The sequence below is a fragment of the Ammospiza nelsoni genome, chromosome 13 (assembly GCF_027579445.1).
Source record: "Ammospiza nelsoni isolate bAmmNel1 chromosome 13, bAmmNel1.pri, whole genome shotgun sequence".
NCBI lineage: Eukaryota > Metazoa > Chordata > Aves > Passeriformes > Passerellidae > Ammospiza > Ammospiza nelsoni.
Window position 1 is genome coordinate 15151948 of NC_080645.1, and position 17475 is coordinate 15169422.

The following is a 17475-nucleotide window of genomic DNA, read 5'->3' on the forward strand; positions in this document are numbered from 1 at the left end:
CACTGGGACCTGGCAGGAAGGGGTGTGCTGTACCTTAGCATCCCTGACACAGCATCTTCTTCTGCCCCTCACCTTCCTCTGCCACTATCAGTCTGCAACACCCTGGGCAGGAGACATCCCTTGCAACAGCCAGGTACAAAAGCATCCTCCTCCAAAAGTGGCAGCTGGGCTGTGTCTGGACTGTGGTCTCAGTGTTACGAGGGGCCAAGGGGGCTCTTTGGGGGTGTAGACCTTGGCATAGCTTAGGGAGGACCAGCCTCAGCTCTGAGCCATTGTCCTGACCTGGGTGAGAATGCCCCAGCCTGGTGGGTTTTTTACCCTCACCTGGTCCTTCATCATTTGCCTGGTCATTAATAAAGACCCTCTCTCCTTTGGGAAGAGCAATTTGTCTCATTTTCCTCCCCTAAGCCAACCAGACTCTCCTTAGCCACAATCCACATCCTGCCTGCACTGGATGGAAGCTCCAGTTTCATCTCTGGAGTGGGTTCTGGGGTTGCTGGAGCCAAGGCCAGCCTTGGCTGAACTCATCTTCAGCACGTGGAGTTGCCTTGGAGAGATGGTGTTAGCCAAGAGCTGCTTCTTCCAGCGCCAGGATGGCCCCAAGTCACAGCACCCCCTGTGCTGGGTGCAAGCCCACCATGGTGCAGCTTGGCAGACAACACCACCTGCTCCACTCCATCCCCAGGAATAATCAGATTCCAAGGAAGCACCCAGCTCCCCTTGAACTCCTCAAGGACAGTGGGAGCAGAGGGAGTGGCCCCAATTGTAGAAGCACATCCTTCCACCCCTGCCCATGGCTGGCAGAGGCCCCAGGAGGCCCTTGCAGGCAGAAGACTCACCAGAAAAAATACTATTTATTATTACGAAAAAACCAACAAAACACAACTTGCCACCCTGAAGCACTGTCTGGGCAAGAAGTCCAAGGGATGTGGAGTCCATGCCATGGTGTGGTTCCTGCCTATGCTGCTTGCACAGATGGATATGGTGAGGAGCTTGGAATGAGGGTTTCAGCCTGGGTGGACATGTGGGGTCCTAGAGTGCCAGCAATTGCTTGGATGGAGGTCTCGGGCAGGCTCTGGCTGCTGAGGCAGTATGGAGATTGTTCTTGGGGGCCTTCAGCAGCGTGCAAGGCTGTTTGGGTCCTGTGGTGCCACTTGAGAATGGTCTCCTGCAACACAGGGGCTTCTCAGGTGCACTCTGGGGTGTCCAGGTAGTGTGTGGGGGTGCAGACTCCTGTGTCCTTGGGCACAGTTCTTGGCTCTCCAGCAGTGCAAAGGTTGGCTCATCCAGTCTCCAGCGGATTCAGGCATGGATCAGGAGGTTCACCAGCAGTAACAGTTAAACTTAATAAACTTTTCAGATTCTAAAAATAAACTTATTTTAATCCCCAACAGTGATGTGTGGATCAGGCAGGCTCCAGGGGTCTTCGGCAGCATTGAAAGCAGCTTGGGCGGCCTCTGGGAGATGCCTCATCCCCAGTCTGGGGTACTCAGGTCTCACGGGCACTCAGGCACTGGTGGCGGCGGCGGCGGCGGCAGCGGCGGCGGCATCGCGGCGCTGTGCGGCCCGCAGCAGGCTCTGCCGCAGCACCGGGTACTGCCGGTGGCAGCCATCGAGGCCGAGCCGCAGGGCTTGCGCCCAGTCCTCGGGCGGGCCGCCCCGGCCGCCGCCCAGCACGGCCGACACCTGGTTGAGGGCGGGCAGCAGGGCCAGCGTGAGGCGGGCGGCGGCGCGGCGCTCCTCGGGCTCGGCGGGCTGCAGCATCCACGAGGCGGCGGGCGCGGGAGGCCGGCACAGCGCGCAGCCCACGGCGAGGTCGTACATCTCCACGCCCGCATCCGCCAGCGCCAGGGCGGCGGCGCTAACGGCGGCGGCCAGCGCCGAGCCCCCGTCCTGCAGCAGCAGCGCGCTGACGGCCAGGCGGGCCCGCGGGTAGCGGCCAAGCCGCACCGCCGGCTCCAGCGCCTCCCGCAGCGCCGCCGCCGCCTCCCGCTCCGCCTCCCGCTCGGCCGCCGCGCCCGGCCGGCCCCGCGCCCCTCGCCCCGCGAACGGCGCCCGGCGGAACTCGCAGATCAGCCGGCCCGGGCCGGGCTCGGCCGCCTCCCGCGGGCCCCAGGCGGCGCACAGCACCTTGGTGCCGCTGCCCAGCTCCACGTAGGCCGAGCCCTGCGCCTGGCTCAGCAGCCCGGCCCGCGCGAACAGCGGCCGCAGGGCACACGGGTCCCGCGCCGCCGCCCCCGCGCCCTCCTCGTCCTCCTCATCCTCGGCCGCGGCCGCTGCCCACAGCGCCGGCGGCTGCGACTCCTCCGGACCGCGCAGGCGGCGGTGATCCAGCGGCATGGTCGGCGGGACGCCGTGAGGGCGGTGGCGGGGCAGGCCCGAGCGGGAGGCGGGCACAAGCCGTGACTGGCAGCGGGAGCCCAGCCCACCCCATCCCGTCCCGCCTCCAGAGCCGGGGAGCACAGCGCGGGGCAGGGAGCCTTTATTACAGCAAAGCTGTGCAGGGGACAGAGAGGGAGACAAAGGGACCGGGGTTCCCCCCTCAATCAGTTCTTCAGCTCCCCCAGGCGGAGTCTGGCAAAGTCCGTGGCCAGTTTCAGGGCTTCCTGCAGGCAGCCCACGTTCTTGCCTGTTGCCTGTGCAGAGATGTCCTTTCCGCCGCCTTTGCCGTCCATCAAGCCAGACACTTCCTGCACCCACTGGCTGGCCTTCAGACCCTTATTTGCAGTCTCCTGGGCAGGAAGAGAAACCCAGCGGTCAGCACTGCTAGCAGCTGCCCCACCCTGTGCCTACCACCCCATGAAGTCCTGACTCTTCCTCTTCCCTATTTGCAGAGCATAACCCCTCTTCCCTCACTTCTGCAGCCTGACAATAAGCCCAAGCACAAAGGCTGTGGCTCTTGCCAAACCCCAATCAGTTCTGGCTGTGTAATGTTAGATAGCTCCTGCCTGGAGGCTGCAGCTCCTCCACAGAGGCTCAGGGAGAGGCAGCCACACAGTCTTGGCATTACCTGGGGTACTTGACACAGGCAGGTGATCCTGCCAGCTTCGTTATCCACAGCAAAGAGCATAGCAGCAGTCTGGGGGGAATTAGTCTTGAAGAGCTTCAAAGATTCATTCAGGGCCTGGAAGAGAACAAAATCATGACTGCCTCCCTGCACTTGCACCCAGCCCAGCTCCAGCCCCAACAGCGCCCACAGAGACCTCAGGGATCAGGAATTACATTAAACCAGCCAGCAGCACTCTGCAACGTTCCTCCTCCCAAACATCAGCCATCTTCACATCCCAGGCAGTGTAGAAGCCTTGGCAGGGGACATAACCCTGCCTGTGTACCCCAAGGCAGGAAGGAGAAGATGCTTTTATTTCCCCACCTTGAGGTATACAGCAATTGGCAAAATCAGCCCCAGAATAAACTTTTGCCTGAGTGTACTGGCTGGAGGGGAAAAAGCTCCTCCCAGCAGAAGGGAACAGCTGTTCCAAAGGGAGTCAAGAGCACGCAAACACAGCATGAAGAGCCTGCAAGAGTTATCAGACACAGCAGGCAGGGAAGAACCAGGGAGACTGCCACACATTCTATTATTCTCAAGGAGACCATCATCCCTCACTCACATAGACAGCATGATGCAGCACAGAGCCCCAGGAGTGGGTCCTCTGGTGAGCAAAGCAGTGCTGCTCTGGGTGGATTGGGAACACACAGCTCCCTGGGCTGCCAGCACTGCCATCCCATGGGATGCACCCTTCTGCCAGGGAAAATGCTGCAACAGCACCCACTGGGAGCAGAAGTGTGGGTATCATGGTGATGCTGGTGGCCACAGAGAGTGAGCAGGACCAGCTCCAAGACTCTCAGAGAGGAAATTTTAACAGAGCATTAGCACAGAGAGGTCTAAGCCCAGGCACAACCAGCTCCCACTGCCTGGCACTTACTGGGCTCAGCACTGTGGCACAACACACACAACAGAGCATTCATTCCAACAGAAATCACTTGGAAAAAATACGTGTGTGGAGGAGGGAAGGAGGAGATTCAGCCCTGGCCAGGGAAGATCTTTAACCCAGCTGAGCAGACAGTGCTGGGAGCAGCTCTGCCTGGTCCTGTCCACACCCAGCCCAGGACAGCACTCTGGAGCTGATCTGCAGGGGCCACAAGCATCACAACTTTTATAGCTCAGCAGAGCTGCTGCTCTCAGTCCCTTAAGTACATTTCAGTGTCATGGCTGCTGCAGAATGAGTCCTACCTGGGACACAGTGAGATTTCTGCTGGGCTCCAAATCTACCAGCATGGCTGGCAACTCAGCAAGTGGTCAAAACCCCACCACTCCTGCAAGCCCATGTGCCAGTCCAGCAGGTGGGACACAAGAGAATATCCCAGTGGTCCCTTCCCCTTCTCAGGGACAGCAGGTCGCAAGAGGAACAGCTCTGTAACACTGAATCATCTCTCCAAGTGATGAAAGACTACCCAGCTTCTCCTCAGAGAGACGGAAGGTTGCTGAGGACAGATCAGACTTTCCCATACCTTTGCAGAGGCTCCATTTTCCATTTCCATGATGACCCATGGCTGGTTAGGATGACTCTCAATAACTTGCCTGGTCTTCTCCAGTACCTGAGGACAACAGTGGTCAGTCACTAAACCATCCACACTTTGTATGGACACAAGAACCACCTGGGCAGAAAAGGAACAGAGGTCCCCAAGCTGCCCAAACACACCCACAGCCCAGCTTGCATCACCATCACACTATGAAGCCAGGAGAAATGTACTCTGACAGGCAGATATGTGGCCTGTAAGACACCATGTTGTGCATGATTCCTCCTCCAGAAAACTCCAGTGGGATCCAGGAGGAAGCCTGCACCCAGGGGCACTGCTAGGGCAGGAACAGGCTGCCATGCTGCAACCCAGGGAACAGGCACAGAGGTAATTCTGCTTCAGGAGGCAGCAGGAGAAGCTGGAAGGCTGAACAGTGTGAGGGGCACTCCCACACGTCAATTCTCCTCCATCCTGGACATTAACAGAGCTCCCAAAGGAGCTCCCCACAGCCCTCACACACTGTCCTTCATTCCAGCCCACAGCTCACTCTTTTCTGGATGTCAGCTTTGCTTGCTCGGTCCAGGTCATCCATGACCTTCTTCAGTGCTTTAACAGCCTCTCTCAGTTCATCCTTCTGCCACTGTGGGATAACAGCAGTGGCCAGTGTCTGCAAAAGAGGAGCAGGAAGAGAAGGTTAAAGGCACAGTAATCATGGCAGGAGATGCAGCACCTCACGAATTCTGCCTCAGCTGGCAGAGCCCAGTAAGCTCCCCTCCTCTCCCAGTGCCAATGACCTGAGGAAACAGGTGCTGGCTGCAGCACCCATGGGATGTAGGGCTGTTGGACAGGATCAGGAAGGTGAACTCAGGCCTCATTAATACCCAGTTCTGGCAATCAAGGTCCCTTTCACTCTGGGGAGGCAGAGCACTGCTACCATCCTCACCTCACTGAGATCTGTGATCTCCTTCTGCACATCTTTGTTGGGAGCTGTCTGGACCTTCACCTTGGCCTCCAGGGCTGACAGCAGTTTCCTGAGGCTGTCGACTTTCCTGAGGGCCTAGGAGGATACACTCTGAGTTAAATCAAGCTGGAAGATTGAGCAGGCTGGGCTTTGGGTCACCCCAGAGCGCAAAGAGGTGAGTAATGCTGGAATGCCCCAGGATGGAACTTAGTAACTCTTGGAAAGCCACAGGGCCAAAGCAGGCAGCACCTGACCAGAACCAGGGTGTCATGCTGGCACATGGGCTCCAGGTCTCTTTCCTTTGCCAGGATTGCCAAGATCCCCCCAAAAGAGAAATCATCTCCTCCATGAAACCCCTTTCTCCCACTTTAGGGAGCACCAGCCCACATCCAAAGTCATTGCCTCCTGCAGCAGAGGACTGGATTCTCAGACTTCATCACTCTCCTGCTGGCCCTGCCAGCTGCTGAGAGCTCTACATTGGCAGTCACTCTGAAAAGCAACCTGAGCTAACCCTGGAGCCATCCTACACACCCACCCAGGTTTGTCTGCCACAACACCTGCAGCTGAGACTTCCCTCTCTATTCCCTGCTCTGACTGTAGTACAGCCAGGGTCTCCAGAACAGTCTTTGGCAACAGCAGCACCCTTTTCCATGAGTCCCTCAGAGGATATGGCGCAAATTTGAACAAAATGAACTTTGGCACAGGGTTAATAGGTGGAATTTCACAGAGGATCTCTCCTGCCTACCCTTACCTTCCGAGCTTCAGCCCCGGTGACTGCAACTATCCTCCGGATGCCTTTAGCAATTGCTTCTTCTGAAACAATCACAAAGGGGCCAGCATGGCTGGAGTTCTGCAAGTGCCTTTGGAAAGAATCCAGACAGACCCACAAGAAAGAGTTAGAAGTCCACTTCTCATCTCAGCAAGAATCAGCAAAGAAATAAGACAACCATCCTGCCAGGGAATTGCAGCAGTGTGGGGACAGGCAGAAAAAACAACCAGCGCTGAAAGCAAATGAGTGAGGAAAGGGTGGTGAGACCTGTGCTCCCAGCACTGCCAGAGACCCTGAGTGAGGGCAGGGGCAATACAGGCAGCTTCCTGCCTGCAAAAGATAATTTTAAAGACTGATTGACTCAGGACTGGAAATGCATCACCACCACCTCCATCCCTGCCCTGGCTCTGCCCAGTGTATGCTCATGACAGGAGCTCAAGCTCAACAGGAACTCCTCTCAGCCACCCTGCACCTTCCCCAGCCTCTCCAGGTACTCACGTCCCTCCGCAGAACTCAATGGAGGTGATGGAGCCCCCAGGGCCAGAGGGGTCAGCCAGCAGCTCCTCCACAGGGATGCCAATGGAAACCACACGCACAGGATCGGGGTAAGTCTCATCAAAAACTGCCCGAAGTCCTTGGATAGCTTTGGCTTCTGCAAGAGGGCAGTCCTTGGCATACACAGTCTGCAGGGACAGCAAAGGGATGCAGGCAAGAGCCAGTCATGTCAGCTGTGACTGAGGGCCCACGTTCCCAGGAAATATCTTCCTCTGAAAGATCCTGGAAATGTTGTGCCTTATCTGAGCTGGGATTTACTGAGCTACAAAGTTATTAAAAGACATCTCATCTTCAAAACTCCCCATACCACCTGCTCAGACTCCCTGTGTGTTACTGCACACGCAAATGGTTCCAAGCACAGATTCCAGGGTCCTTCAGGGTCAGCTCTGACACTTGGCACCAGACAGAGCAACTCTCCTGCCATTGGCAACACATCACTGGGGTGTCTGGGTGTATGCTGTAAATCCAGCCAGGCCTGCAAAACTACTATGCCCAACTTCCCAGCTCTTGCAGCTGATGTGACACTACTGCAGGCATGGGAACACCTCAACCCTACAGAGGGCTTGAAACCCATGAACCAAACAATCCATACGGAGTTTTCCCACTCAAAACCCTCTAAGGTGATGGCAATCTGTGCACAGTGCTGCACCAGCAGCACTCGGAATCCTCCTGTGCCTGCCAAACTCCCAGCATCCCAGATCATCCAAAACAGGGACTCAAGGCATACAACGTGTCACCCATACCCACCTTTGACTCCTCGATCATCTGGTTGGCAATCCCCTCAACCTTCTTGATTTCCTGTGTGGACAGGGCTCCCTTGGCCGTGAAGTCGAAGCGCAGGCGGTCGGGAGCCACCAGGGAGCCCCTCTGGTCGGCCTCCCCCAGCACGGAGCGCAGGGCGAAGTTCAGGATGTGGGTGCCTGTGTGGTTGCTCATGACCGGCCTCCGCCTGGCCTGAGGGAGGAAGCCACTGTTGGATGGGGTCCCACAGCCCACAGCCACAACCTCCTCCAGCAGCCAAAGGGGAGGGTAATGCCCTGCTCCAACAGAATCCTAAACTAGCTCAGGACACCAGAAACAACTGATGGCACTTGCTGCCTTGGAGCTTCAGCTACAGGAGTTACCCACCAAATCTGTGTGTGGCTTTTTTCCTGGCAGTTCCCTTGTATGGCCTTTTGGAAAGAGGCCAAGGACAGATCAGGACACAGATAATTAATTTCTGTTCCTCAGCAGGGAAAAGCACTTCAAGATGGAAGCCTTCCCTCTTCCTCTAAAGGTGCTGCCTCTATAGGGAAGGGAAACTCATCAGGCTGATTGTGCTCAACCCAGCACTCCCTCAGCAAGCTGAGCCCACAGGAGCAATGGTTGGACTGGGGCAGATAGCCCAGGCTCTCTGCTGTTGTCCCCACATGGTGGAGCACCACACATGTTCTCCCTGAACATGTCATGACCCCAAATGTGCTTCTGCCTGTGACCAGCAAACCCAGCAAGAGTGGCTCTGAGCTAGCTGGGCATTATCTGCTTTGTCGTAGGAGAAAGCCAGGTGTGAAGCAAGAGAGACTTGGAGTCAGCCAGACACTGGTTGATTGTGTGATGCAGGGAGGGCAGGACCCAAACATCAGCAACCCCCCCCCCCGCCAAAAATTCAGAAACAAAATCCAGAGAAAAGAGCCAAGCCCATGTGTTACACCACGCTTTAACTCACCTCATCAATAGTCAGGTGGACCTGATCTCCCACTTTCAAGCTCCCATACAGAGTTCCTATGTGCAGCACGTAGCCTCCCCGGACCTGAACGTTCTTCACAGTGAATTCTGTTTTCTGTACAAAGAGGGAAATGCCCCATGTGAACAGGGGAGACATCCAGCCAGAAGTCTGAGCTGCAACTGGAAAGGTCCCAGCAGGGAGCTAGAGTGGTGTGCGTGCTGGAGAAAGCTGAGTGTCCCCAGGCACAGCACACAGCAAAGCAGAGAAGTGAATGAAGCTGGGGCACAGCTATGGGGCACAGAAAGAGCTCCCCACCTCGGCTTCAGAGCACTGCCCTTGGGCTTGGCAATCCCAGCACCACCACCACAGGCACCCACATTCTGGTGATGGCAGCACAGAACTGAGCTCCTCAAGGAGCAAGGGGAACAAAATCCCACCAGATCCATGCCATTCTGCACCCCTAGAAAGGAGCCCTGTGCATTGCATGACATCAGATATGGATGAGAAATTGCTGGAGCTTGCTTGGCCCCTTCTCCCCTGTGCCCAGGCCCCGAGTCAGACTGAGCCTAGCAAAAGGCTCTCAGGCCCACTCACATCCTCCCTGCTGTCATCATCCTTGACCATGTAGCCCTGGTCGTAGATCTGCCCCCCCTGCTCGGCGTAGAAGCAGGTCCTGTCCAGCACTATCCCGCACTCCTGGCCCGTGGAAACCTCCTCCACAAAGGTCTTCTCCCTGCGGATGGCCTTCACTGTGGCCACGAGGCTCCCGAAATCTGCCACCAGGAGGACAGGCAGTGTCAGTGAAACAGGAAAACCTTGTAGACACCACATGGGAGCAGAACGTTATAGCAACACCTCCCAGTTATTGCAGCAGCTCATGGCACAAATCCCCACACATCTGCAGGGGATAAGGAGAGAGGAGTAAGGCAGCAGCTAGTTGGAAATCTCATTTAGTGCCCTCCTAGGCAGGGACTGTCCCTGCCTTCCACACCTATGCAGCAAAAGTCAGCAGCACATATGGCTATGAGCCTGCAGCCTCCTGAATCTCCATCAAATCAAAACACTAGCAGAAGAGCCAGAGTGAGCAAGCCAAGGACCCTCCAACAGGCCAAGAAGAAACTGCAGTCTCCTGCAGCACTGGCAAAGGAGCAGCTGAGAAACACCAACATAGGAGTGTGGAGACATAAAGCTGAAGGAAAAGGAATTCCCTTAATTTGGCAACTGCTGTACAGTAGCCCCTGAACAGTCTGCCCTCTTTCTCTGCTCAATTAGTAACAAGCAGACTATTCACCTGCACAGCCTCCCACTTCCAGCTCCATGTCCCAGGAAAGGGGAGCCCAGAGGTACATGCCAGGGAAGGTTCAGGAGCAGAACATGACTGTGAGAAGGTTTTTCATACCATAGGTACCACTCGGATCTGAAGCATAGTTGTACTTTGGTGAGTCATCTGTCACCTCCAGCCCTCGGGCTCTCAGCTCTTCAATGGCATAGATGTCCAGCATGAGGAGATCTTCCCCTCCAGCACCCTTGCCCTGGGATTTGAGCTGCCAAGGAACAAGGTTTGAGAAATGACCTGCCAAATACCAAGGTTTAAGAAACACTAATGCATGCCAGCCTAGCTGCACATCTTGCTCACATCCCTCAGCACTTCCTGATTTAGAGCTCTGCCCTGGGAAGCTGTGCGCCAGCACCTGGAGCGTGCCAATTTTTCTGGCCTCAGAGCATCCAGTTCCAGCATGCAGACCAAGTGGGCCTGAGCCCAGTAAGGACCAGGCAAGCACCCAGCTGGTCAATGCCACTCCCTGCTGCTGCAGCAAACATACTGGGAAATGCACCCAAGGTGCAGGCCTGCCTGGATACTGATCCTTGGACAGGGAATAACTTCCATAACCAGAGCAGGACAGCAGAGGTGCTCCCAGCACTCCACTACCTCTGTCTGAAGGCTGAGCTCAAGGTTCCAGGCTTTGCTAGTGAGCAAAACCAACCCCAGCTGTACAGAATAGATATGTCCCACAGCAACTGCAGTTGTCCTGGATTCTCCCACAGGAAAAAACATGAGGCATATGGGGTGTGAGCAGACTCAGTGAGAAAGGAGCAACTCATGACTGCAAACTGCAAGGAATGGAATTCTACCTGCCCACTCATAAACTAGCTTCCCCTGGAGCTGTTACTCACCTGAGCATTTTTCCGCTCCTCTTCAAAGCCCTCCATGTCTACAATAAGGCCCTTCTCCTCTGCAATCAGCCCAGTGAGATCCGCAGGGAAACCATAGGTGTCATACAGCAGCCAGGCAGTGTCACCTGCAGGAAAAGGGCAAAGCAGTCACCTCTCATGTTCCATGAGACATTGCTCCCTTCCCTGCTTCTCCACCGGCTCTGAGCTATGGCAGGACAGTGAACAGGTCTGCAGAATGTGAACATCCCAAAGGCTCCTCCCTGGCAGCACAGAGATGTGTGTCTGGGCAGCTTAGAAACCACAGCAAGTGAGCACAGGCCAGAGAGGAGGTGGGTGGCTCAGCTCTAAGTGATGTCTTCTGACTCCAACTTTTTCTCCCTACCATCTTCCACCACCTCTAATTTTCCTACCCTTTCCCTTCCCCTAACTTCCCTAAGTCATTATGTAATCCCAGATAACAAATGCCTTTTGCTGCATCCAGACAGAACTCACAGCCTTACCAGGAATGACTTTACTGTCCCCAAGGCTCTGGATCTTCCTGTCCAGGATGCGACGGCCTCTGCTCAGTGTTTTCAGGAACTGATCCTCTTCTTCATTGATAATGTCCTTTACCATATCTGGGTCCTTCTTCAGCTCAGGAAAGGCATCTCCCTGCAGACCCAGGAGGAGGAGCCCTTCAGCATGGAGATCTGCACACCTCAGGAGAGGAAGTCTTAAGCAGATACAGTGGAATAGGAGAACTTACCAGTGACTGCACCACCACATCAACCAGAGTAGCAAAGAACCCCTTGGGGGCATTGAGCTTCTCATGGGAGTAGCGCACAGCGCGTCGGAGAATCCGCCTCAGCACGTACCTAGGGAACAGCAGAGCCCCCCATGCAAATGTTACACATCTGAGCAAGTTCTAAGGGGCTCCAACAGCATCCACCTACCAGCACCCCCTCCCAGGACCAAGAGAACAGGGTTTTCTCCTCTCATTTTCCCTCATGGCAGCAGCAAGGCACAGGTGAGATGCTAGGCCCCAGCTCCATGACCCACATTCACTGTGTGCCTATGGAGTCCACTGGCACCTGCAGCACAGCCCCCCAGTCCAAATGCCTTGCTTTTTCAACAGCAACAGTGCACCAAGCTGGGCTTTGTGACTTTCTGCCCACAGTCATCTTATCTGGGGGCTGGCACAGCAGCAATCCTGCTCACAAGAACCTTCAGACTCATGCATCAATCTGAGAACAGAATGGGAGTGGAGACAATGTAGCAGCTCCTTCTTACCCTCTGCCAGTGTTGTCAGGCCTGCCCCCGTCCGAGAGGGCCAGGGTGATGGTGCGTGCATGGTCAGCCAGCACACGGTAGGCCATGTCTATTCCATCAGCATCCTCGGCCCCAACCTGCCCCAGGTACGGCCTGGCACCTGTGCCCTGTGCAGAGGAGAAGGCAGTGGGCAGAGGGTACAATTACTAGCAGTGGCACCATGGCACAATGGAGCAACAGCACACAGATTCTGACAGTGACTGTTGTGGTTTATGGCAAAGCACTCCTGGCTAAGGGAATTTTCTACAGATCAGCATGTTGCAGGTGTGAGGCTGAAGGACAAATTGATTCTGGCTTAGCAGTACCACGTGCTCTCTAGCACATGGCAAAAAGGTGGCACTTGGCCATGCTGGACTGCAGAGTATCTCCCACTGGGAGAGGACCATGCAGTGTCCCTCAGGACAGTTCACAGAAACTGGGGAAGCTGCACCACTCACTGTCCTGTTTTCCCCCGGAAACATGGCCCAGGGCAGCAATTACTGCACCAGTCTTGGTTCCTACTCTCAGCAAAGTGCAAATGTGTGGGCTCACAGCAGCTGGGAAAGCACAGACCACCCTGTCCAACCAGTCCCATACATCTCCCAAAGAATTCAGGGAATGGATGCAGCTAGGTCAGGCTTCAGTTCATACCTTTTGGATGGCTTCAAAGTAAGGAAGGAAAAGGTCAGTGTCATAGTTGGACATCTTGTTCTGCAGCACAGAAACCAGCCTTTCCAAGCCCATCCCAGTATCAATACTTTTCTTAGGAAGGGGTTTCAGTGTCCCATCAGCTTCCCTGCCAAAGAAAGATGAGATGTTATGGATGGAGGCTCTGCAGGGGGAACCCCTTTCTCTCAATCTCTGTAAGATTTAGTTCCATCAGATATGTGACACAGGCCCATACATAAGCCACACAAAGGACAACTTTGATAAAATACAGTTAATAAGACCCTCAACAGCAACTTAGACCCAGAGCAGACAATAACTCATTCCCTAGTGAACACCTGGCAGATAAACAGAGAAAATATTCTCAGTTTGTCCCAAAAGCAGTGTGACCAACCCTTTCTGTACCAGTGGGTAAGGGGACAGAGCATGACAAAGTGCTCAGCTGCTGGATAACTGGGAATGCCAAGTAAGCCACAGGCAGCTGAAAGAACACACAGCACAAGCAGCCTCCCAAACTGAGCTGGAGCAACCTGGCTCACCTGGAAGCTGGAAGCAGATCTGGCTCACCTATTGAACTGTATGAACACCAGGTTCCAGATCTCCAGGACGTTGGGGTCATCCTGATTGACCAAGTGTGAAGCATCTCTGTCCCCAATCCGGTCATAGTGGATCTCGCTGCAAGGGCCACAGGGGCCGGTGTCTCCCATTTCCCAGAAATTATCCTTCATATTGCCAGGCAGAATCCTGCCTTCAGCCAGCCTGTAAGAAGAAATTTTTCCTAATATCCAAGCCAAATAAATTACTATCGCTCATCAAAACATGCACCTTCCTCAGTGAAAGGCCTTACCCCAAATCCAACCAGATCTGCTTGCACTCCAGGTCTGGCTGCAGTCCTGCAGCCTCATTTCCACCAAAGTAAGTGACATAGAGTCTTTCAGCAGGAATGCCAAATTCCTTGGTGAGAAGTTCCAGTGCCAGTTTACAAGCAAGTTCCTGCAGAAGGAATCATGAGGTCAGCAAGTGAATGCAAAGACAACTTCTCTTCAACATCCAAAGTACTGACTACTGTAGGTATCAGCAGCTGAAAACTTTCTGACTTTTGACATAAGAAAGAAAAATTAATACATGCAATGAAGAGGGTACAAGAAACATCTCACATGACTGTCTTGATGCAGCCAAGTTAACGCCTAGCATGTTCACTGCCTCCAAAAATGCTTTTAATTCTGACTTTAAATACTACACTAGCAAGAAGCTTGGGAAAGGAAGTCACTATTGTGTGATCACTCCTGTTTGAAGGTGAGTCATAGCTGCATAGCACATGTTAGTCCCCACATCTCCAGGACAGCCACCAAAATCTCCACCTGAAGACTCCAAACTAGCAGAGTTAATTTAATCAGCTTTATAAACCTTAAGTGATTAATCTCAAATAATTCTGCAGGGTTGGGGCAGCTTCCAAGCTAATTTATTCCAAAGGAGCCACAAGCACCTCTTTGCCAACACATTCTCTTTCCTCTTGGCAACTGCTCTGCTGAGCTTATAGAGATGCATAAATCTGCGCAAGAGATTCAGAGCTGCACCCAGACTGTTTTACCTTGAAATAATCCCCAAAGGACCAGGACCCCAGCATCTCAAAGAAGGTGTGGTGGTACACATCTTTGCCCACATCATCTAGGTCGTTGTGCTTGCCCCCTGCTCGGATGCACTTCTGAGTGTTGGTGGCTCTGCTCAGCTTAGCGAGCGGGTGTGAGGGGTCGATGGTATTGAGGAAGATGGGTTTGAACTGCAAGGAGAGAAAAAGGACAAGTGAACTGCTAGAAAAGCTGAGAAACTGAGGAAAGCACTCAGAAGCTGTTTTCAAATGTTGCAAGCAACAGCAAGGCAGTAAGTGTCATGATATCACTAGTCTGAACATATCCAAAGCACTTTCAGAAACAAACCTGCTGCTCCTGTCCATGAGAAGGCTGCCTAGAACTCAGCACTCACACACAAACAGGTGTTCCTAGAGCCCACCAAACCCCAGGCCTTCCAAAAGGGACTAAAAGCTGTCAGATTCCCAGCTGTCAAAAATAAAAAAACTGGGTGCTGATCTGCAGAGCCCTTGCAGCATCCCAGTCTCAACCACTCTTCAAAGACGCCATTAGTCATTTGTGCCAGGACTGCTGTGGTACCAGGGGTCAAGGAAACGAGACTGGCAGAGCTCTCACCATAGGAACCTGTTCCAGTGCTCTTGCCAATTTTGTGAGAGCACAGAGGACTCCAGAGGACACACCACCAATCTCTCTGTGACCAGAAGGAAGGTCGAATAAAGAACAATTTTCCCAACAGCTCTGCAAACAGCTTCACAGGTTCCAACAGGGTATGTTTGTAGGACTACAATGCCAGGGTGGGAATCCTACCTGATTCATACCAGCATTGGCAAAGAGCAGTGTGGGGTCATCCAGGGGGATTGTGGAAGATGAGTGCACATAGGTGTGCTGGTTTTCCCTGAAGAAGTCAATGAACCGTTGCCGGATCTGGCTGGCAGTGAGCGGGGTCTCCATCTGGAAGCTGGAAGTTGCCACTGTCCAAAGCAAGTGGCAGGAAAGTGGCAAAACCTCAGTGCAGTCTGAACAAATGAAAACAAACAAAACTCTGATGTGTTGTCAGCTCAAGGGGAACATCAAGATCATAGCCCCCAACTCCAGAAAGGAACTCCTCGCATTGTTAAGTATGCACTGACACTTCTGTCCAACCATCAATCTGCCCCAAATAGTGGTGGCCTAAGCTGAAATTTCCTCTCTCCCAAACTCCCTGATTTCTGGGCTCTACCTCAAGTTGCCGGTTGTTTGAAAACACATTGTTATAAAGTATCAAACTCAAATGGATACTAAACTTAATAGGTCGTGTTTGCCTTACTGAGGACAGAGGGACTGCCGAGTCACCAAAGCATTCAAAGGGATTAAATGCAGAGTGAGGAGACATCATTATGGCTTTCCACTATTTAAAGGGGCTTATAAAAATGATGGACAGCAACTTTTTACATGGGCAGGTAATGATATGACAGTTTTAAGGGGGAACAGTTTTACACCAGAAAAGGAGAGATTTAGGTTAGATATTAGGAAGGAATTATTCCCTGCGTGGGTGGTGAAGACCTGGCACAGGTTGCCAACAGAAGATGTGGCTTCCCCATCCTTGGAAGTGTTCAAGGCCAGGTTGGATGGGGCTTGGAGCAGCATTGTGTAGTGGAAGGTGTCCCATATGGGGTGTTAGAATCAGTGGGCTTTAAGGTACCTTCCAATCCAAACCCTTCTGTGATTCAATGACTAAATCATAGAACAGCCCAGTTTGAAAAAGACCTCTGAATACAGCCTTGTCACCCTCCCTGCTCAAAGCAGAGCCAGCTGCAGGGATGCCCGGCAGCCTTCCTTGAGAGACCCACATCCCTACATGCACACCAGAGCCAAGTGACAGCCTGGAGGGCAGCACCGCCCGTGTCCTACGGGCACACAGGGCAGTCCCTGACAGCTCAGCGCAATGCGGATCCAGGGCGGGAGGCGAGATCCCAGCAGCCTGCTGGGCGCGGAGAGACGGGAACTCCCCACAGGAGCAAGGCCTGGGAACACTCACAGCACACAATCAATTGGGCTGGAAAAGTCCTCTGAGATCATCGAGTCCAACCTCGATGCTGCAGGAGGGAAGGACCCGAGGTGGGAAGAACCAAGCACAGCAGCGGCCCCAGGCCCTGTCAGAGCCTCTGCCCAGACACAGCCGCCCTCCAGCGCCCGAGAAGCGGTGAGGGCACCGCGGTGTCCGGCAGCGCCGCCCGGCATCCCCCCGCGAGCCCGCATGGGGCGCGACCAGCGCACCGCCACCCTCCCGCCCTGCCCTCTCCGAGCCCCTCTCCCCTGTGCCCGCGGGTCCCGGCCGGGCCGCGGAAGCCAAACCCAGCAGCCGGAGCTCCCCGGGCCCCTCGGGCCGTACCTGCGCGCCCACCGCCGCCCCTCGCTGCGCTCCTCCGGCCGCGCCGCAGCGCCGCTCCGCCCCGCCCCCCTGCCGGACACCACCTCCCATTGGTTGCAGTGGCTGTCACTCTTCTGCAGAGTCCCACCCATCCGCGCGGCGCCCCGCCCCCGGCTGATGCAATGGCGGGACACAGCGGCCACGTGACGCGGGCGGGCTGAAGCCTTAGTGGGCGCCGCCATTTTAGGGGTGCCGGCCCTGCAGGCCCGGGGAGGTCGTCTCAGAAATCGGGTTCGGTCTCTGGTGTGCAAGGAACCGATAATGACACATCGAGTGAGAAATTGTTTGATTCAGAGCTACCCCAGCCTGCGTGCTCGGTGGTATTCCACAAATCCAGCACACCCCACCGGACTTTCCATGCTGTTATTTATGCACAGAAATTCAGGATTAGTGACAGCCCTTCTGTTAGGATTGACCAGTATGTTCCATACAACTCACATAACCCCAGCTAACTTCTACTCATGCTCAGGGCAAGGGTCTTTATGTGCGGAGGGTCTTTTTGATGTGGAGGTGTGATTTTCAGTGTTACAATGAAGATAGTTTATCTCTAAGAAGCACGGACCTGTGTATTTTGCCAAGTTAGCAATCCCTAAATCTTGTTAGTTCCGGAATGTCCTTGAGTGAGGGATGCTGGCTGCTGCCTCTTCCAGCGATTAGCTCTCCTTTCCTGCTGATTAGGCTTGAAAGTATCCAAAGGTTTTACATCAAAGAACAGCCTGACTTAAGACAACACTGACTGACACATTGCACATTTTGCAACAATGATGCTGCCGGCTGCCATGGAGGGAGCCGGGAGCTGCGGGGCTCAGCCGGGAAGGGGCTGTGGCAGAGCAGGAGCTG

General features: G+C 54.4%; 2 protein-coding genes across 3 annotated transcripts; both read right to left on the reverse strand.

Annotated features, from left to right (window-relative positions):
• Positions 1–835: 835 nt before the first annotated feature.
• Positions 836–2569, reverse strand: EXOSC6 (exosome component 6). The gene has a single exon (XM_059481551.1). The coding sequence runs from the start codon at positions 2338–2340 to the stop codon at positions 1507–1509; it is 834 nt and encodes a 277-aa protein (XP_059337534.1). The 5' UTR covers positions 2341–2569; the 3' UTR covers positions 836–1506.
• On the reverse strand, positions 2466–16635 carry AARS1 (alanyl-tRNA synthetase 1). 2 transcript variants are annotated; one of them, XM_059481548.1, is made up of 21 exons: positions 16597–16635; positions 15033–15241; positions 14228–14416; positions 13484–13629; positions 13204–13395; positions 12622–12766; positions 11953–12098; positions 11429–11537; positions 11184–11334; positions 10684–10808; positions 9908–10052; positions 9103–9281; positions 8509–8622; positions 7551–7757; positions 6747–6931; positions 6231–6339; positions 5462–5575; positions 5066–5185; positions 4510–4596; positions 3011–3124; positions 2466–2732 (listed from the first exon to the last, which is right to left on the reverse strand). In XM_059481548.1, the coding sequence occupies exons 2-21, from the start codon at positions 15174–15176 to the stop codon at positions 2547–2549; spliced, it is 2907 nt and encodes a 968-aa protein (XP_059337531.1). In that variant the 5' UTR covers positions 15177–15241; positions 16597–16635; the 3' UTR covers positions 2466–2546. The 2 variants fall into 2 exon arrangements, with proteins under 2 accessions (XP_059337531.1, XP_059337532.1); XM_059481549.1 differs by having other exon boundaries at positions 15033–15196; positions 16597–16614.
• Positions 16636–17475: the final 840 nt, after the last annotated feature.